Genomic DNA, 21,244 nt, shown 5'->3' with positions numbered 1-21,244 from the left:
AGAAAACTGCTTTGCAAACAGAAAAGGCATTTCCAGAAGGAGCCTCTTTTGGCCTGGCCTCCTCCGTCCCCTCGCATGAAGCACAGATGAGGGGTGGCTCCGAGGAGCAGTTCTGGCCCTGCGGCACAGTCCCAGGTTTGCTCAGTTGCTAAAAACCGGCCGTGGTTTGCAAGGATGCAGGTGTATAGCTTAACGGCAGCCTCCCAAGAAACAATTTAAACAACCAACAGCACACCTCAAACACCAAATCGTGAATATTTGGGGAGCAGTCAAGAATTTGCAAGCCGCTCACGGGCTGAAATCCCTTCATATACGAAGCTTACGTGCAAATAACAAAACAAAATTCTGCAGAGATGACCCAGGTTAATCCCGCCATACAAATCCTTCCCCGAAACCCGCGCACAAAGCCCAGGCCGTTTGCCGCAGCGACCAAAGCCCAACATTACCACCCGGTGGTGATCCCCTCCTGCTGCAGCCAGGAGCGGAAAAATCATTCAATCCACTCAGCGCATTGAGCGAGCCGGCGTTAAATGGCGGCAGCCCATTCCCTCCAGAATTCACGCCCGTGCACCGAGAGGCGCCGCCAGAAGCTTTGGGTTTAAAACCCACAAGTTTGTCAGAAGCACAGAGAAGCGACTTTCTTAGGGAGAAAGGCAACGAGCCTGCGCGCAGAAGAGCCTTCAAATCACCGCGCCGTTTTCTTGAAGCTCATCTATCTGGAGGCAAGAGAAAATGTAATAGAAAGATTATTTTTTTTCGCTAAGACAAGACCAAATTTACAGACGGATGGATGATGACAGCCACGGAAGGCTCAACATTACCCTATCCACCAGCATCAAAACCAGGGACGTTTGAGTCCAGGTGCCAGCAATTGGGATTTTAGACTCTTGGAAGCAGTAATTTAACATTCACATCTTTTGTTATTGCAGAATTGTTTGGACAGGCGAAACCGCAGTTGCGGAGACCCACAATTTCCAGGCAGACGTTGTTCAGGTAAAAAAATCATCAGATGTCTCCCAAGTTTATAGCAGACCAGCTACAGAAACACGTCTGGACAGTTGCCAGCATGCTAAATAGCAGCTATGGGGCTTTCTGTTGTACCCCATTAGCTTCCAGGAGATGGTGGATTGCTGCCAGACTAAATGCATTAGGGAAGCAGAGAGGGGGGATGGGAGAATGCAGAGCCACGAGAGGGGAGAAAGTGAGAAACAGGGATGAAAAAGAGAAATGAGATGCATATAAAGAGGAGACACAATGGAGGAGTGTGAACAAAAAAAGAAAGAGATGGGAAGAGAAGGAAAAGGGGAATTCAAATGGTGGGAAAGCAGAGCAATATTAGCAAGAAAAGGCAGAGAAATAGGGCTGCAAGGTGAGCCGGGAAGCTGACGGAGGTGACTGGCCGGGAAGATCTGCGACCCGCGCAGGTGAGCGCGGAGCCCTCCAGCATCCCTGCGAAACGAGCCCTTCCTTCCCGCGCCGCTCGTCTGGGAAGGCAGAGCCCAAACACAGCCGCTCAGCACAGCCCCCCGTCCTCTGACCGGAGCCCCAGCATCCCCCACCACCCTACCCCCTTTCCCTGCCCAAGGCTCCCCGGGCTCGCCCTCCTGGGGCGGGCGCCCTCGCCAGCACCGCGCCCAAACTCGTCACGAGCCCCCGCTCGGCGGCAGCGCGGCCTGAGCCCCTGCGCCACAACCGACGGCCCCGGTCGCCCGCAGCCTCGCTTCGCCCCCCGCGCCTCGGCTGCCGGTTCTGCCGAAGGCCATGCGTCTCCGCTGACAGAAGACCACGAGTTTTCCCTGGGCCGTAAAGCCCCGAGGCAGTCGCTCCACTTGGGTTCCCGAGCCAGGCCGGAACGTGCCTTCGGATCCCCTTCCAAGCCCAGGCGATGCCTCCAGAGGACAACGCTTCCTACGGTTTGCCTGCAGAAACCGATCCTGTCGTACCCAATCATCCTCCCGCCCTGCAGGGGCCGTCCTCATACAGCCTAAAACAACTGTCAAAAGCTTCATTTATTTACAGGTTTAAAAAAAAAAAAAAAAAAAAAAGAAAAACATAAATCTTTAAAAAAAAAAAAGTGAGCCTCTTCCACATTTCCTCCACAACTCGCGTTTCCCAGCACCTGGAAGTTTGGTACCAGCATGTTCTACCTGGCAGGAGGAGAACGTGAAACTCCCAGCAGCGTTGCCTGGTACCATTGCGCAAGGGATGAACCGCAGCACGGAGACGGAGACCTGTCTGACCGGAGCTTGCCTCTGCTGTTTCAGTGGAGGCCAGGTAAGCACCGTGGCTCTTACCAGTGGCTGAGCAGGAGGCAACAAGCTTGAGCTGAGGAATGAACTTCATCGGGTAGCACCCGTTCCCAAGGAGCGCCTGCGAAAGAGGACAGATTTCACTGAGAGACATCGTGGTTTACGCCTCGATGTGTTTTACTGCAAAAGCCTTGCTGGTAGGGGAGGAGGTGGGATGGGGGGGCATCCAGTTTAGCCCACTGCTTCTGCTTCTTCAGAAAAGAAGGATTCCAGCGGAACACAGACAGTAAAATGTAAGTCTGCGGAAAAGCAGAAAACAGAAGGGAGCGGAGAGGACCAGCCACAGAAGGTGGAGAAAAGAGAAACGCTAGAGAGAGAGAGACACGACAGAAAGCCAAAGGAGACTAGAGGAGATACAGCATCTCTGTGCGTGACAGTGGTTCAGGACAAACTGAAGACCACGCGTGCATCATTTGCACCCAGTAAAGGCCATGGGAGCGTCTTAACCGCAACAAGAGCAGTACCATCCCCCCGAGGGATTCCTCTCTCTGCACTCCTGCGAACAAAGGTTACGTGAAGACGCGTCAGCCATCCGGGGCAGCGCCAGCGCTGCGTACGGCCGAGCGCTAGCGAAGGCTCGCGCCAAAGGCGCCGCTCCTCGGAGCTGGCCGCGGGTGCGGAGAGCGGAGCGGCTCACGGAGCGCAGGCACCCGCTGCCGGTGGCACGGGAGGCGCAGGGGCAGCAAAGCGCGATCCCCGTTTTGACACAGGGAGGTAGAAGCAAGGAGAGAAGTAGGAGTGCTACCGATCCACTGTTATTAATATTTATATTATGCCAGTAGCTTATGAGCAATGAAAATATTCAAATGCCAGTAGCTTATGAGCAATACAAATATTCAAGAACAATTTTATACGCAAGATTCACTGCCTGAGATACACAGCCACAGCAACAGCTCGCTGCACTGCCTGCCAAGAAAAGACTGCAAGGCCTTCTCGGTAAAGTACAGAGCTCTTGAAGAGGTGCCTTGGGTCTCCTGGCAGGAGACAAATGCGTTGCCTGAAGACCTGGAAGAGAGTTACAAATGTTTGAAAAATATATCTAAGATAGCAGAAGTGATGTTTAATTGTCTCCATACCATTTAGTAGTGCGAAGTAAAAAATTAAACACAAAAAGGCCTTGCTACTTGCAAAACACGAACGAGCAGCGAGTGGGAACCTGAATGAATCCATGAGTAACAACTTGGCGATCACCTGGAATTCGCTGCACGCAGCGGCCGCCCCGGACGCCGCAGCGCGGTCAGCGCGCGGCTCAGTCCCCACCAACTGGAAGCAAAAGTCCCCCCCCCCGCTCTGCGCAGAATCGCCTCCGAGCGTCGGGAGCAGAGGGCCCAGACCAGCGAGCATCATTTTACACCTCAGGGAATGCAACCAGAGCTCGCCAGCACTGGGTTCCCCCCCTCAGGGACCTCTTTGACGAAAGGGAGGCACAGACGGCCGATCCAAAGTCCTGTTGTAAAGAAGTCATTCGCCCGTTTGGAGAAGCATCCCACCAGGAATCCCGGGCCGTGTCACAGCTGTCCCATTCAACGAGGCAAAAGATCCCGTCACATTTGTTGTCACCAATATCAAAGAATTTGGTGCCAGGTCTGCAGAGAGAGATCTCATGACACAGGGCCAACGATGGCACCGTGGCTTCACACGCTTTTAACCCAAGGCATCCACAGCCATTTTGAGAGGGGTTCACAAGCACGCATGGTATTAGACGCGCTGGTAATATCCTGAAATACAAAAATCACAAACCAGCTGGCGAAGGCAAAGTTCCTTTGGCTTCCAAGGCAAAGACACCATGCACGGCCCCAGTAGCTTTTGTAAATATTTACCAACAGTTTGGTCAGCAGATCCTATCTGCAGCAAGCTGACGTGGCTCAGACCCACCACCTCAGCGAGCCACATCTTTTGACGTAGCCCTCGATTAGTCCAGCCAAGCTGCAGAGAAGAATCGGGCTGCTCGCAGAGCTCAAGCAAAGGCTGCCACCACCATCGGCCCCTCCGAACCTCACTGTCACTCCCAGGGGCAAACGGGCTTCCTCGTGCCTCTGCTCGTGGATGAACTCCGCCCCAAAAGAGCTGCAAGTCAAATGTTTTTCACCCACAATAACCTTTACAGCACGACAAAAAGTTCAAGAACAACTCTACAAACAATGTCAGCTTGAAGCTCGCTAATGACAACGTGGAGAGAAACGGGAGTCGGGGGTCTAACTGCACCTCTCCAGGACCCAACCTCAATTCCTTACCTCGTGCTCATGGAAGAGTTGACTTAGCAGGCAGTAATTTGAGCTGAGACTAGCTGCTTCTGTTTGAACAGACCCTCCTGGGAAATTCATGAAAAATATTCCTTATGTGAAAAATTGTTTGTTTTCCCTCTTACACTTCCTAAAAAGTTGTCAGGAGAGCAGTAGCACTACAAAGGAAAAGCGTTTCTCGTAGACATCTTCAACCATAAATTCATACACGCTTCCGCCACCCTGCGACACCGCTCCTGTCCTTGCCTTCTCAGCACCCGGATTTGCTGACTTGGAAGTCATCTGGAAGCCATGGGCTCTCTGGATGGAGAAGAGAGAGTTGCAAGGCGGAGGAAAAAGATGGGAGTGGGACGAAGTAGGAGAGAGGAGATTGTGCTTTGATGAAGAGGCAAGCATACACAAGAAGTTCATCGCATTTCACCTCACTGAAGACCTCTCTAGTCCCTAAAGAATCAGGACCACTTGGTTTTTGAATCAGAGTCGAGAATGGAAGCAGAAGGCACCCCAGGGCGGGGGAGGATCTAACCAACGCCTGCCTACAGCGCAGGCAGGATCCTTATCCTTCTGCTAAATGTCTGTCAAACTTTCGCACTCTCCTTAGAAAGTCACGTTCTACTACTGCCCTGCCTTTAGTATTAGAGAGGGAAAAAAGTATTTGTCTAATATGGAATTTAATCCCAGGAGGTGGTTTCACCACGGGCACGGCCAGACTCTTTTCTTTGCGACAGGCTCTTACGCACACGACGACTTACGCCTCTTCCTCCAGCCTCAGCGTAGTCTTCTCTCTAGGTCAGATTAACCTCAGTTCTTTTAATCTTCCCAAATAGGCCATTTTACCTTTGTAAACCTAGCAGCCATGAAGGAGAATAGCTGTCATATCTCATATCCTGGCTTGCCTTTATAACAGGCACAATCTACTAAATTCACGGTTTTACATACAGTAGCCAAACCAGACTGATTAAACCCAAAAGAGAACCCATCTAAAGGAGTCATTTATCCCCAAATCTATTACTTTATAGTAGACATTGCTCTTAAACAAGGGACTGGTTTATTAAGCCAATTTCAGCAGGGAGGATGCTCGGGTTTTCCCTTTGATGAAAAAATGAATGCTTAAGCAGCAGACATTTTTCATGGCAGCACAAGAGAACCGTTTCAGCGGAAGACAAAGACAAGCAGCTCTTAATGCAGGCTTGCGCCTCAGAAATACCTTACAGCGGGGTTACTTTCTCGGGCAGTTTGGAGAGCAGTGCGATTTGCTTTCCAGCGTGGTACCCTTGCTTCCGCGTTTGGGTAGCGCGTAGTCCCGACACTCCTCCTGCAAGACAGAGAGTGCTTCCATTTGCACAGTATCGAAGGGAGAGCAGAATTAATTATCTGAGGTCCTGTGGTGTTGACAGAGCAAGAATTATGGAAGATAGCTATGAAAATAAACACTGCCCTACCACCACTAACAAATGAGGTTCGATTTCTTTTTTTTTTTTTTTTTTTTAAATAAATCAGGAAATTGCTTTTGCAACTGCTACTCCTTAGCCCTCATCTTTCACCACAGAGGACAGTGTCATTACCCAGGCTATGAGGCATCACAGTCAATGTCAGTCCTAATAACATGTCGTCGATGTCTTTATTGTTAGTATTATCCATAATTTCTTTCATTGCCATGCAGAACTCATTCAAACCTGTGAAAACAAGCATTGCAAATTGAGACCTAGACTCAACCAGGTAATTCATAACCGAGGAAAAAAGACCATAAAGATGGCAGGCTGTAATAGCGTTGTATCAAAGGTGAACCCAAAAAGAAGCCTGCAGCACATTTCCCCAGTTTCCAAATGCATTTACTGGAAGCCTAAATGGTGCAGTTCCCAGCCGTTACGCACCCAGACAGGTACGGCACGCAGTTATTTTGAAATTGGCCATTTACACACGCTGCTCTCCGGTTTGCACGTGTCTGCAATGATTCCGCACACAGAACAAGCCACTACGGAACTCCAAAGTATTAAAATTGTGTTGTGAATACCACTCATCAAAAGGGTCCTCAGTTGATCAAAAGGGAGTCACAGGGTGCAGCTGTTATCTTGCCTTACTATTAGAAATCTCTAGCCTGAATGTTACTGCCTTTAAATATTGGACGTGGAAGTGAAGGTACATTTTTCATAAAAAGCATATCATAAATTAGGAGGTGAGGAAACGCTTTCCATCAAATGTTTTGAGAGATGTTTCCCAGCCAGTTTGTTGTTTACTCTAAGTGATCATAAATAATATCCTCCACTTGCTGGGCACGGGATATCTCTCTGAACGGCAGTCTTTGGCCTCTGTCCGAAAATCTCCTAGCCGAAAAGCAGTACGATTGAAGAACGGGCTGCACGGAGCTTTTACGGCACGCAGAATCTCGTAATTATGTCCCGCAGAAACGGAGGGAGAGTCGCAGAACAGCAAATACACTGGAACACGCTTACAAGGCTGCTACTTCTGGCGCTCCCTATAGCTGTAAGAAACGGCCTCTGTCGGGAAGGCTTTACCATCCGAGGTGGCCAAGCCAACGCCTCCTGCCAGTGCAAGCACGCTTGGAAGAGAGCAGCCCCGTGAGACCAGAGCTAGCTGAGAGAGGTTTAGGAAAATGCAAGTGTTAAACCCCAATTTTGATAATGCTTTAGGACAAATTTCAACCCGTCCTCAGTACTGCAGGTTTCGATTCATAGCTGTGGTGCAGCTAACGGAAAATTACCTGGATAGAGAGGGCATCAACCCCACGGACACAGCTGCCCTCGCTGCCTCTCGGCCCCGCTGCTGCTGCGGCCGGGCACGGCGGGCTCTCAGGGCTCACTCGCCCGAGAGCCACGGGCTGAAGGCAGCGGAGCCTGCGAACGCCGCGCTCAGCGCTGCAACCAAATCCCCCTCTGCAGAGGGATTCCGTAAGCGGGGACGCGTCCTGCGCAGAGCGGCCTCAAAGGCAGGGACGACCGCGCGCCCGTGCTCACGGAGCACGGCGGGAAGCTTCTGGTGCAGGAGGAAACCTTCCTCCCCGTCTCTAAGGGCCCCGAGAGCATCCCCCCCTGCAGGCTTGGCTGGCAGGGCTTACACCATCTACTCTTTCCAATATACTTCTGTGAACTCATCACTATTTATTCATCCGTTAAAAAAACAAAGCAATATAAAACACCCACAGCAGTGATCAAAAGTTTCAAAGAATCATCAAAGCAATGAGCAGCCTATTGCAGCTCTTTCACTGAGCCCATCCAAATTATGTTTTAACAGAGCTAGAGAACGCAGATTGGGGGGGGGCTTTCTATTCACCTGCATCGTGGCCGCTCGTTCCCCTTGGGCTGGTTTTGAAGACTACGAGATCGTTAAACAGGAACAGCCCGTGTCTACCCTGAAATTTGAAACGAATGGAAGTACCTTTCTGACTACGCTCGCCGTGACAATGCCTTGGCTGCAGCTCACGCCCAAGCCAGTTTAAGGTTAGCCAGCTCAGATAAGGCTATCAGGGTCGCCATGGCAGTACCAAGCCCTACACACGCTAATCACCCGCGCGCTTAACCTCCCAGGGCCACGACTGGAACTAACAACAATACAGCGGCAAGGAGGAAGATCTTTCATTCCTCTCTTACATATGAGGAAACAGAGCTCTTAAGCTCTTCATATCCATCCGAGTATTTAATAAGGATCTACTGCGACTGGGATTTCTAGGGGAGCTCAGGAAGAGCAGCCTCATCTGAAAAAGAAGCAAACCAGCTGCCACCAGGAGTTCTGTGTGTCCCACCTTTCGGCACGGTGTCAGAGCAAGACGGTCGTCACTTCTCGTGGTGCTGCTCACCCCGGCAGCAAGGCGCTTCGCCTGTTCCCACCTCCCCGCGCATCCCCCGGTCCCAGGGAGGCAGCTCCCGGGGCGGCTGCTCCACCTCTTGGCCCTCCTCTGCCTCCCCGCGGGGCTGCGGCGAGCTTCGCTATCGTCTCAACAGCCGCTGTCACGAACCTCCGTCCGCTTTCCTCCTCCTCCTCCTCCCAGAAAGCCCTCCTTTGAGAGAAAAGCCAAGGTCATGGGTTTGTAGTCAGGTTTTGAAAATGGACCCACCTCCACTGTCCCCTCATTTTAACCTCATCTGCTCGTCGCTTCGCAAATATCAATCTGCAGACCTCTGAATATGCCGAGATTTATATCCATGCTGTCCCGTGAGATTTAATGCCTCCTGAACGTCCGTTCATCCTTACGCATCCCCTGGGGACAAAGTCAGAGCCAGAGCGCCAGGAGAAGACTGACAGACCACACTTTACCAAATTATTTTCGAGAGGAAAATGTCTGCAAAACAGCTCTCAGACTTAAAAACAGAAACACCACCAGTTCGTGTTTCCTACAGCTCTGACAGGGCAGCCAAAGATATTAAAAATACATATACATATTACATATTTTTGTATAATATTTTACTATTATTATATGGTTATGGTCATATTATTGAAATATTTATATGTTGTTTTGATAAATATTTATACATATAATTACATATCGATTTGTTAAAAAAATAGTATACATTATTTAAAAGCCACAGTTCAAAAAGCCAACCAGCTGTGCTGAAAAAGAGAGAAGGGCAATTTTTACAGAAAGTGGCCTTTGCCCCTTCAAAGCTGGGCTTGCCTGCTGGGAACTTCTTCTTGGCCTTCGAAAATTTCAGGAGTTAAACTTAACTTTGTTCCTTCTCTACTAAAGAGAAAAGCAAAGCATTTTCCTGGCAGATACAGATGGTCTTAGTGACAGTGTAAGCATGCATATCCTCAAAATACTGTTTTCTTCCAGAGAGTCTGGTCCTTGGTGCTCCACAGGTATCACCCAAGAAGGGCCCCGCTTTGGCCGCCGGCGCTTTGGCCGCCAGCGCTTTGGCCGGACGCTGCCCGTACCAAAGCTGGCTCCTCCTCTGCAGCGCTGCTGCCCAGCCGCCTGCTCCCTGGCCAGCATTCGGGCACCCGTTAGTCCCCTTCGGCCACTGAATATTGCACTTTTCCTTCCTTTCCTTAAAGGCGTTCTCTCAGGTCAGATTCCTTTCAAGCGTTATCTGTGCCGTTTCATGGCACGGTTTTACTCCTATGCGTTTATCTTGTTCCTTTATAACTGCAACCTTCTCTAATTTCTATGTCCATACCTTTCCTGCTCTGGGTCACATTTAACACCCTTCCTTCCTCCGGTCCTAGGCCCGTTCTCTCTCCAAACGCCATTTCTGCGAGGAACCGGCAGTCACAAAACCTCTCCCGAGAGACCCCACTCACCAAGTTCGTGCAGGTCTGCCCTCAGCGAGACCACGGTTTGCGCGTTGGCTCCCGCGTTCCAAGCATCCCCGGCTGCGGCATCGCAAACCGCTTGCGCTTTCGTGTTCCGATGAACCAGGAGCGGATCCACGGCGACTGCGTCTCTCCTTGCGTTAGGAGCTCAGGAAATCCTCCGGCTGCCGCGCTGAGCACGCGCGGGCGCCCCGACGCACGCTCCTTTTCCTCCGCCAGTAACCTGGGCCGCTCGCGGCCTCTGCAATAAGAGCCCATGTTATCATCCCCTCCGTTTCTCGCACCGGTACGGAGATCGAGAGGCACGGCCTGCGTACGCCCGGCCAGCTTGAAACCTGCAGCGCGGTCCGCGTTAGGTTTACATGCTGACCTGCACAAAAACTACCCTTCCCTTGCGGTAAGCAGGTTCCAGCCTCGCCACTGGAAGGGGGTCCTAGGAAAGGAGAACGCTGCTGGGGAAGGACACCCACGTTCCTGTGAGCGGCCATTCGACCAGACAGACTACGAGACGACGGAGTGCCCGAGCAGCCATGTTAAACAGCGATATGATACAACAGCAAGTAAGTTTTTGGCCTTTATTTGAAGGCTTTTAACAGTTACAGTAAGAATTGTCATTGCAAACCAGGAATATTTAGAAAATTGAACGATAAAAGTTAAAAAACATCCACAAGTCCACCTGCAAGTAAGACATGTTGGTACAGAAAGGAGACGTGAGCTTTTGCTTCTTCCATTCTGTTCATTTTTCAAATATCTGAAAAAACTAAGATACTAAGAAAGGTTGGATGCTATCGGAATTGTTCCGGCAGGTGAGCATTTAATATTTAACAGCATATACTGTACCAGTGTAACAGAGTAGCTACGTTAAGCCTATGGGTTTGAGTTGGGCTGCTTCTTGTTATTTTCTTCCCAAAAAGGACATTAAAAACCAGATTACGCCAAGTTATCTACCATGTACTCATGAGCTGACTACATGCCTTTGTCCCCGTTCCGTTTACAGCTCATCTCGGTAGCAAAGAAGCGACGTAAGCAATCGGAAATCTTAGCAGCATTTGACTTACAAGACTGCAGTTTCAATTCAGTTTTATAATGCACGTCCACACGTCCCACAGCCTCACGAGGCGCACCAGCGCCACTTCTGACTCCTCATTCTCTTAGCGCAAAGGGAGATTTGCTGGCTCTGCTAACAGAGCTCAAAAGCCAACCTAACGCAACCCATCTGACGGCCTGGGTGCCTCACAGCTCCACGCGTGCCTCCTGTTACGGAGAGACTCGAAGCAACCAGGTCCCGGCGTGCAACTGGACTGCAAGGAGCCGGCACCCAAGAAGCCCTCTTCACATTCAGCCACGTGCTATTGCCTTCTTTTGCTTTGAGTTGCTGGAATAATGGAATATTTAGAGTCGAAAAAATATGCTTCCGACCTCAAAGCAAGTAAGTAACGGTAAAGATTTTATGTGCATCAAAAGCCCTGTTCTAGGTCTGCACTTGTGCAGCCCAACACCAGTCCTGCAGCGCCAGCAGGCAACGCCAGCAGCGCCCGTTCTTTCGAGTCACGCATCCGGAGGCGCTGCGGGGCCGGGGGGTCTCCAGCGCCAGAGAAGCCCTGCAGGGAACGCTCCGTTTCCAGGTTAGATGCGTCACATCAGCACGTCTGAAAACGCTGGTCTGGGCGCACATCTGCGCCAGTAACGCTTAAGTTCAGGTATGAAACGCTTCAAATGAAACAAATCAACGAAGCTGACAGTCAACCTGCTCACAGAGACTGGGGGCAGACGCAGTTAACACCTTCGCTGTTTGTAACTACCAACCAGGGCTTTAGCAGTTTCCAAACACTCGGAAGGCCCTGAAGCCAGGCGAGAGCAGCCCTGGTGCCCAGCCCCGCTCCCACACCGGCAGGAGGAAGCCAACGACCCGCTCGCGTTTCACCCACTCGCGCGAGGGGGGAAACCAAGCGCCAGCCGCGCACAACGCGAGCATCGGCTTCCCCCAGCACACTCCAAGGAAAGCTTCAACATCACCGCTACTCCAGTTAGCAACGACCGTAAGCGGGACTAGGGGATGAAAGCTGATATTCCAGGTCCTGCAAGCTTCATCGCGAGAACTACCACGAGCTGCAGCTCTGCCTAACCGCATCTGAAAGCACGAGAGACTCCAGCAGACGTGACACTCTTGAAATACGGAACTTTATTTAGAAACTGCTTGAAATAGAAAAACCCTGTCAAGAAAAATCCAAGTCAAATATGGTTTCTCAGTAAAATGGAGTTTTAGGGCAACAAAAGTCTAAAAGGCCACAAGAGAAATAGCACCACTGCAATTTTAAACAATGGCTAGATACTTGCATTTTTGGCATTCACTGAATTTGGGTTTTTCTCTGAATTTCACAAAGATTCATGCACTACACAACAATTACCATAAAATGCTCTCCTACACACATTTTAGGACAAGCTACCACCAGAAACAAATGAATACAAGCACAACAGGACCGATCGATCTCAGTAGTGAAGGGGATCAGAAGTCTTGCAGGATCTTGCCAAACACAACAGTAATGAGGGGCATGATAGCAAAAAAGGACAGTTAAGGAAAGTAATTTAAATATTAATATTTAAGTTAGTCTCAGTACTGTATTTTCTGCAATAACATTAGCTCTGTTAGCCAGCATCTTTTAGTTTTTACCCCAGAAGACTACTGAACTGGCAAGTATTATGATTAGATATGCCCTGGTTTGAAAGGAGAGAAAAAAAAGGAAAAAGGAGACAGAAAAATCCTCCTCCTCCCGTGCTCCATTCCCATTCGTTCTAAGCTAGTTGCACAGTGCAAGTCCTGTTACAACTATGGGATTTGATCGGCATGCCTCGGGATGGGAAAGAGAAAAGAACACGTGAGAGACCAAAAAGCATAGCAACAAAAATAAAAAGAAAGAGGACAAACAGAAACAAGAGCCAGGAAGGCAAATTGCTTCTGAAGAACGTTTTAGGCAGCAGGACTGGATGCCCTTTGCTTTTTTTGTTGTTTTGTTTTTCTCACAGAAAACACAGTACATTTTGGCAAAGTCATTAGCCACAATGCCATAGGAAAAGGCTTTAGCACTCTTCAAGGTAATTTATGTGTCTCAGCTGTTCATACTCCCTCTAATCTTGTGACAGGCAACGTTAAGGCCTATTTCATCGAGAACTAATCACTTAGCAAGCAGCTTTACGTAGGAATGGCGTTTTGTTTTAATAGCCCCTTTTGAGCACTTGCTGACAAGGTGAGATTGCCACGCAAGGCCTCTCAGACAGCAGTGAATGGAGTTAAACAAGCGTCTACCCCAATATGAAGCACATAAAATCTCCTGTCACATTACTTCAATTTGGCATACGGAAGCATATTTTAAATACTCTTAAGGCATTTTATTATAATTTCTGTGCTGCAATTTCACATTAACTCAATCTTTCTGTGAGTCAGAGTCTTTAATTTCTCTACTACACAGCACCTCAGATACAAAAAGAGTCTTCCCACAAACCAGTGTTTTACCAGCAAACCATTCTGCAACGAGTTCCAAATATTCAGCCTCTTGCTCCCTAAATATACCACCTAGATGTGAATACTGCTCTGCTACAAAGTGAGAAAGAGCTCCTAACTCAAACCCACTGTAAAAAGTGAAACTTCTGCAAAGTGCACTTTAAGAAGAGGTACTTTTTTTGCTTATGAAAAGAAACCAGTGAGTCCTCTAAGAATAAAGTGGAGTATTTTACAGTTAAGCACATGATCTGGGGCAAAGAATTCTGATGTTGCTGCTCTGCTGGTACAGTACGTGGTCTGTTAATACTCTTCTTGCTCCTCCTGCGGTGCTCCTTCGTCAGGTATCACAAAGCCTTCCTGAAGGGGAATAAAACAAGTGCTTTAATGAAACTCTGATGTCAAACCAGTTCCTGGCTACTCTGTACACCTTTTTTTCCCCTCCCTTTTACTTAGGACAGATACCCTTAAGTCACCATTTACAGTGTCAAGATATATTACCAGAAGAGTTACTTTCTCATCTTTGATCTATGTGTTACGTACTTTTCATGAAAGGCTAACCTTGTTTGCTGCCTGACTATAATTATGTTATCTGTTCCTTTATTACAGGAAAAAGCTAGGCCATAAACCTAAAGGGGGAAAAAAAAAAAAAAACAAACAACCAAAAACCCAAGTAGAAACAGAGGGAGCCCTGAAAAGCAAACCAGCTTCCAGTTACAGGGGGAGGGAGGAACTATGCAATACAATTTATACCCGATTACTCACATCTGTGGCATAAAGAATTTCCACAATCCTCTGCAACACCGGATCATTCTCCCCTTCATTCTCCTGGCAGATCAATTCAATGTTCCTCAGTTTGCCGAAGTAGAAGTCTCTCTCCTTCTCCAGATCTTCAACAGTAAGTTTCAATACATTGATCTGCCAGAGGGTATCGATAATAATTTATCCACCAAAGACAGAACTCAGTAGTATCTATTCAAAAAGCAGGGTCCCCCAAGTTCTCAGAAGGGTGCTAATATGCAAAGCACTTCAGAAGTAACCAAGATGGGGGGGCTGTGAGAGGAGGAAAAGGTCTCTTTCTCAAACTGTAATATCATGGCCACGACAAACACCCAGTCCAACACACGCAATACCACTTGGAAGTTCCGAAGGCTTGTTACATGAAATAGGTAAAGCGCTAACTGCCTGCGGTTTTCTTCGCTAACACATTCTTTCAAGACAGCTCTCACCCGACGGCAGTTTTAGCTGTATTACATGCAGTATTTCAGTGAAGTAGCAGCTGCTCATAGCTCAGTTGGAATGCTGCGATAGCTGCAACACAGCTGTGGAAATACAATGCTGTGTGTGATATGGCACACGCTAGCTTTAAATGTCGGGGTACTCATGTACTGCAGAAGGGGCTTCGCTCCTATCAGGAGAGCAAGACCGTTATAACAAAGGCTTTAAGTGATTTTAAATGCGCTTACTAGATTCAGATCATTTTCTTCCATCTGCCTGACCCAGTCATTTCATGCTATTAAAAAAAGAAAATCTGCACATAAATCGATAAAGCACAGGTCAGCATACAGGGCCGTTTTGGTCAACACACCTGCTCAATCAATCCTGCCGATTCATCATCTCCTGCAGCCTTTTTGACCATTCCAGTACCAGCTTTTGGAGTTCCTGCAGTCCTCTGTGTAACGATGGGCCTCTGTGGGGCTGCAAGATTAACCGAGTGTTAGCTCTTCTCAGAACATCTTTCTTCTTCCTATAAAGGTGCTATCCCCCTTCCAAACATGCTTAGTAAGAGTTTGAAGATCTGTTCCTTCTTTCTTCTGGACTCCATGTGACACATCCTTTTTTTTTTTTTTTTGGCATTTGTTGGCACCAATTCTTGCCATTTTCTCTTTTAGAGAAGACTGCTCTTCCTGTAGCTTCCAGATAACTGGGCACTACGGGATGACTCAGTGTCTGAAGCCTAGCATCTCTGAAACAAGATGCAACACACTATAACTTCATACACTGATTTTAAATAGCAACCCGGTCTTATTTTCCCCAGAGTTTTTAATGATCTAGATAATCTTTTAACTATTTTCTCTACCTGCACCGCTAGAACTGAGAGGTTTCTTGGGTTTGTTCACAACTGGAGCAACAAGGTTTGGAGCTACTGTCTCTTGGCCTTGTCGAGCAGCAACAGGATCATATTCCTTCCCATCATAGTTTGCGTCAAAAAATTTTTTGAACCACTGAACAAATTCAAAGTTGTCCTGAAATTTTCCTTTCACTAGTTTGTCCACAGGAATTATCTGGAGGGGGAAAACAAACAAACAAACCAAACAACTCATATTAAGGGTAAAGAACCTCTCTTTATATAAAGTTTCAAAATTTGTGCACTTGGAAGATATACAAATGCAATTCTTTGTCCAGTCTATAGGAAATCCTCCTTGAACGTAACTGTCAAATAGTAGGATGTTTGCTACTGATTGGAATTAAAAACAAATCATGCTTTCACTGCGAGGGTCCACATAATTTTAAGTAATTCTGCAGCAAGGTTTCTGCTACACCAAGTTTCAACGCAAAACTTCTTTCTGTAAATTTGAAGCTGGCTCCTCATTCTGTGCTGGCTTTCATGAATCTGCACTGCTGACCAATTTCACAGACTGCTAACACACAGAACTGCTCCAAGATCTAAACATCACCTTTTTAGTAGATTGCAATTACAGTTCCTCTGGAATGAGGAGCGTAACTGAAGATTACTAAAAAGATGCAGCAAATTGTGAAGTCTTGTCTGTAGGCCGCGAGCTGAGAGCCTGTGACCCGGCGGGGCCAGGAGCCATTACCACTACGTGATCATTCGAAGACCGATTAAGCGTGTGCTGAAGCTGCTAGCCAACACAGAATGAGGCGTCTTCCTAAAGACAGGAAAAAGCTTTAACACAGAAACGTTCTGCATCATACCAAGCACGCTGCCAGTAACTATCACCTAGATAAATCACCCTTCCGTAAGCATAACTACCATTCGATCTGAAAAGGTTTTTTCATAGATCTCATTTTCACCAGCTTAAAGTTACATATGCTCTTAAAGAGGAATTTGAAATCCATCGGACTACCACGCCAGTAGGTTAGGGGAACATACCTGGTACAAAGATGGTTCAAACAGGAAGCTCGAGGAAACCTCACCTCATAGAAATTTCAGTATTAGTCTGTGCTACATAAGGTGCACAGAATTAAAATGGAAAAATTCATCTCATCATTAAGAACTGGAAACCTAACCTTAGCTGGAGTAAAGCAGATATTGTCCTAAATCAAGCGAGGACCCCAATGGAAACCAAAACCAAAAGTTTCGAGATTTACAAACCAAAACCAAACTCTGTTCCCAGATTTATTCAGCTCTAAATTTGAAAGTACGTTCCATCTACTTTGATATTAAGAGCACAGAGAATCAGTTACAACCTAGCTTACTTTGTCAACACCCATTCGTTTAAAACCTGCTTGTAGAACCTTGAAGTTTTGAATGTACTCATGTTCCAATTTTGCTTGAAACTTCACTTTCTTGAGCGCTACAGAACCTGGGAAGAGCATGTCCATAAACTGACAGTATGCAGCACCTGCCAAAAGAAAAAGAATACAAATCCTAGGATGAATCAGGTCAGCTCACTAGCCTACGTCAGTGACTTTTCAGTCAGATCAGCAAACTGACCTGACTCATTCCTCACACTCCCTTAAAGGCAACAAAAGCAAGAAAACAGGAGCCTTCAGTCTCTCCTTTTCATGCAGCATGGCCATAAATAAGCTTAAGCGAGCTGCAGAACCAAACTTTCGGTCTCATGACTTGAACTCTGATGAGCAAGAGCAATGCTGCCCCCATAATTCCAAGAGAAAAAAAAAAATCCAATGAGTAACATGACTTTCCTTTCTTCATCGATAACCGTTCAAATCTGAGGTGTTACATGTGTCCAACAGGCATGTAAGCCACTCTTACCAACACTAACGGAACTAAACTAGAAAAATAATTATTCTAAAAGTTATATTTAATCATTATTAAAATAGTGATACATTTACTTACTACAACCAGAACCTATACGCAACCCAAGGTGCCCTCAAAGGTAAGAGGCCAAATTAAGCTGGATTAAATCAAGCCTTAATCAGAGAACTGAAATGAGACAGTGTTTCTTTCTATTAATTTTAAATCCTTCACGTCCTTCAATTCAGCTCTTACTGTGATAAGAGCAAAAGAGGGATTCAGTTCAGCCACAAAGAGTAGACAGCCACCTCAAGAAAAATCAGCTTTTGTAGAACATACGCACCCATTAAAAAAAGAAAGATATTTTTAAACTCTATCCTCACCCTGCAGTGATGATATGCAACCGCGTGCCACTGAAAATCCAAGCGCAACATTCTGAGCATTATTCCCCCCGTCCTGGTTTCGGCTGGGGTCGGGTTAGGTTTCTTCCTAGTAGCTGGCACAGGGCTGTGGTTTGGGCTCAGCGTGAGGATAACGCTGCTAACACACCGATGGTCCGGGTGCTGCCCAGTAGGGCTTACGCTGGTCAAGGGCTTCTCAGCTTCCCATGCTGCCTGCACACAAGGAGCTGGGGGGGGCACGGCCAGCACGGCTGACCCCGACTGGCCCAAGGGCTATTCCGTACCGTGTGGCATCCTGCCCAGTATAGAAACTGGGGGAGTTGGCTGGGGGGCAGCGATCGCTGCTCAGGGACAGGCTGGGCATCGGTCAGAGCAGGTGGTGAGCAACTGCGTTGTGCATCACTTGGTTTGTATATTCTTTTATCATTATTATTATTTTCTCTTCCTTTGCTGTCCTATTAAACTGTCTTTATCTCAACCCATGCGTTTTACTTTTTTTTCCCCGATTCTCTCCCCCTTCCGACTGGGCGGGGGAGCGAGCAGCTGTGTGGTGCTTAGTTGCCAACTGGGGTTAAACCACCACACCCCCACCAATACCAATGGAGAGTAAGGGGAACCTTAACCTAAAATATCAAACAGCCATGACAAGCTTTTGTGAGGTACCTAAAGGCCAGGAAGTAACACAGCATGGTGTTGCCCCAACCTAGTCTACCCATCTCAACCACAGGTAACAAAAGACTCATCACTTTCTGTCAAGATATTTTGCAGGTCTTTGAGGCTCCCACTGTCACCTACTACCAGAAGATTGCTGCTCATCCACCGGTGCAACAACAACAACAACAACATCTTGCTGCTTGATCTCCACTGCCTTTCAGTTCACTTGCTGAAGAACTCCAATGCCCAGCTCAAAAAGAGATGACTTGCCGGAAACTGGGGTTTTGCTCACTATTGGCAGTCTGAGCGATAAGCATGATAAAAAAAAGAGAGATCACAACACAAGCCAAAGGTCACCTTTTGAGCATTTATGCAACCTCAAATTGCTGCTGTCACTACTGCCCCTGCCAAAGGTAGCAAAGCAAGCTTGGAAACTCCTCTTTTCACATGACTACAACAGATGGCGAAAGCCACTTCCACACCTGCAGAGGCATGAAGTATTTTTGCAGACACAGGAAAGGGACATTACTCAGCACATACCACATCAACAGCTCTCAGCCTTCTCCTGAAAACAGGTGAGCTGAAATTCTGCAGAGCCAGTATTAATTACCCTCACTTCTCAGAGACAGAGCTCTCGCGGCATTCAAGACTCACACCAATTCTAAGCCAAACTTCTCAGCCGTGTAAATCAGCACTGCACACAACAGGTTTTTAACCTGCCCATCTAAAAGCGGGCAATGCTTATCATTTCCCTTACTTCTGTGGTTGTAGATCTTCAGTTCCTTCATCCTTACAGTTCTTCGCCATCATCCCACTAGACAAAAGTCACTACAAATACCTGTCAGATGCCTGTTGTAAGCCCCCTACTTCTCTGTAATCTTTGTCAATGTTTCTTCCACAGACTCAGCCACGGGCTGTACTGACAGTCCCAAACTGATTTTAAATTTATTCCTTCTTTTATTCCACCTCCAATTTCCACATCTCATTCTGTGAGCAACACCTTATCTCAAACTCACTGCATGAGCTGCACTTCTGCTTTTCACCAAGTCCCTTTCACCTGCCTGTCGCAGTTATCCAAATCACCACCTTTTACCTCGGCTGCATTTTTAGCCTTGGGTTTTTTTCGGCTCTTCCTCCACAGACCATTATTTTTTATTTGTTTCTACAAGCCTCCTCCCACACACACGCTCCTCCCTATGATGACACTTGACTCCATTTCGGTACCACGATCACTTCCCCTTTTCTGCCTACAACTCCGGCTGAGATTCAGCGGTGCCAAAGTCAGCGCGAGCCAAAGCAAGCTGGGGTGCCCAGACCGACGCGCTCCTTTACCATCAGGAGTTGCAAAGCCCTGAAGGTGAACCCGAGAGTCACCAGGATGCCTGCCTCACACCGCTCCTTCTGCCCGACCGGGATCTTCAGGCACCTCCCAAATCTCCCAGTAGTTCTCTTCCATAAGAAATCACATTTGTTTATGCTAGTTATTTTACTTGTAAGACTTACTCTACCCATCAAGACTAAATGCTTAATTCCTCATTGGAAAACACCCTCTCCTAAGAGCCCTTCTTTCACAAAAACCCCCATTCCTTCTGATTGCATCTATGCCGCAGTGAGTCAGAAGAATATGCCTTTTCATTACGCTCACATTATTAACAACCATTTCAATAAGACTCTAACCATAACCAGGTTATAACACTGACCGGGAATCCGTTCGTACCAGGAGTTAAGCCAACTCCGTGGCTACAGAGGGCCAGTACGGCCGGTTCACACGGTGCAGCTGCACCTCTGCAGAACCAGGGTGGACGTCAAATCCGGACCCCCCTCTCGCCGAGCCCCTCACCTGAGCACAGCTGTTCAATCTTCGTCAGCGTCAGCTGCAGAGACTCGTTGATCCACGCGAGCATGTCATGTCGACTCAAGTTATCGCTAGTCACTGAAGTAGAATACACATTAACTGCCATTTTCTGAAAGACAGAACCAAAGGCATAAATGCCACGAACGGTAGCGCCGCACGCGTTCGTCGCTTCTGTTCAGACAGGCTCCTCGGCTGCGCGTCCCTTTCAGCCCCGACGGCAGCCAAGCCTACCGCGATGCCCAGCAAACGCGATGAAGCTGCCCGCGGCCAGCAGCCGGGAGGACCTTACTGCATCGCGGCTGCAACGGACCCGGCTTCGTGCTTTTTGAAGAAAAACGAAGGCCGAGGCGCTCACGTGGAAACTTTGGTGCAAGGAACCACGGCTGCGGCGAGTTATTCACCCCTCTCACGCCGGCCAAGCGGGCAGGGCCGGACCGCTTCCCGGGCGACCACGGTATCTCTCCGGGGAGAAACACCGAGCGGCCGGTCCCCGCCCAGCCCCGCCGGCACAAAGCGGAGCCGCCGCGCTCGCTGCCCGGCCGCAGAGCCCCGGTGCAGCTGCCGCCGGGCAGGGCCGGCCGCGCCGCACGCCGCCGCCGCGGGCGGGGCAGGGCCCAGGGCCCGCCGCCCCCCCCGCCCCCCCCTCCCCCGCCCCCGCCCCCGCGGCCGCCGCGCCTTCCCCCCGCCCGCCACCGCGGGCGCTCCGCTCCGCTCCGCCGCCTCCCGCCGGGGCCCCGCGGCGGGGCGCGCCCGGGGCAGGCGCGGCCCGGCCCTGCAGGCCTCACGCCGGTCCCCTCGCAGCCCGCCGCGCCCCGCCGCGCCCCGCCCGGCCGCTCCCCGAGCCCGGGCCCGGGCCCGCCGCCCGCGGCCCCGCCGCCGCCCGGGCGCCGCGGCCCGACCCGTTACCTGCCCCGCTCTCGCCCGTCTGCTCCGCGTTCAAACCGGCCCCGCCCGCCTGCCCGGGACCACGTCACTCGCACGCTACGCGCTCGCGTCACGCACACGTCACAGCGATTGCAGCGAGCGCCGCTCGCCGGCGCCGGGCGCGGGGAGGGGGCGTGCGGTTGCTAGGGGG

General features: G+C 49.1%; 1 protein-coding gene and 1 long non-coding RNA gene across 3 annotated transcripts; both read right to left on the bottom strand.

Annotated features, from left to right (window-relative positions):
- Positions 1-3,140: 3,140 nt before the first annotated feature.
- Positions 3,141-5,060, bottom strand: LOC148056578 (uncharacterized). The gene is made up of 3 exons (XR_015703061.1): positions 4,544-5,060; positions 4,130-4,376; positions 3,141-4,052 (listed from the first exon to the last, which is right to left on the bottom strand). It is a non-coding gene; the product is annotated as an uncharacterized LOC148056578 (long non-coding RNA).
- A 5,321-nt stretch (positions 5,061-10,381) lies between these two features.
- MAPRE1 (microtubule associated protein RP/EB family member 1) lies at positions 10,382-21,215 on the bottom strand. 2 transcript variants are annotated; one of them, XM_087750213.1, is made up of 7 exons: positions 21,076-21,215; positions 20,155-20,278; positions 16,758-16,903; positions 15,397-15,601; positions 14,905-15,014; positions 14,082-14,234; positions 10,382-13,676 (listed from the first exon to the last, which is right to left on the bottom strand). In XM_087750213.1, exons 2-7 carry the CDS (start codon positions 20,273-20,275, stop codon positions 13,620-13,622), a joined length of 792 nt encoding a protein of 263 aa, XP_087606339.1. In that variant the 5' UTR covers positions 20,276-20,278; positions 21,076-21,215; the 3' UTR covers positions 10,382-13,619. The 2 variants fall into 2 exon arrangements, with proteins under 2 accessions (XP_087606339.1, XP_087606340.1); XM_087750214.1 differs by having other exon boundaries at positions 21,080-21,193.
- Positions 21,216-21,244: the final 29 nt, after the last annotated feature.

This window comes from Nipponia nippon, unplaced genomic scaffold (genome assembly GCF_047370975.1).
Source record: "Nipponia nippon isolate SJK-2023a ecotype South Korea unplaced genomic scaffold, ASM4737097v1 scaffold_13, whole genome shotgun sequence".
Classification (NCBI taxonomy): Eukaryota; Metazoa; Chordata; class Aves; order Pelecaniformes; family Threskiornithidae; genus Nipponia; species Nipponia nippon.
Note: the sequence above shows the minus strand (reverse complement) of the source record. Positions and strands in the feature narration are given on the sequence as shown.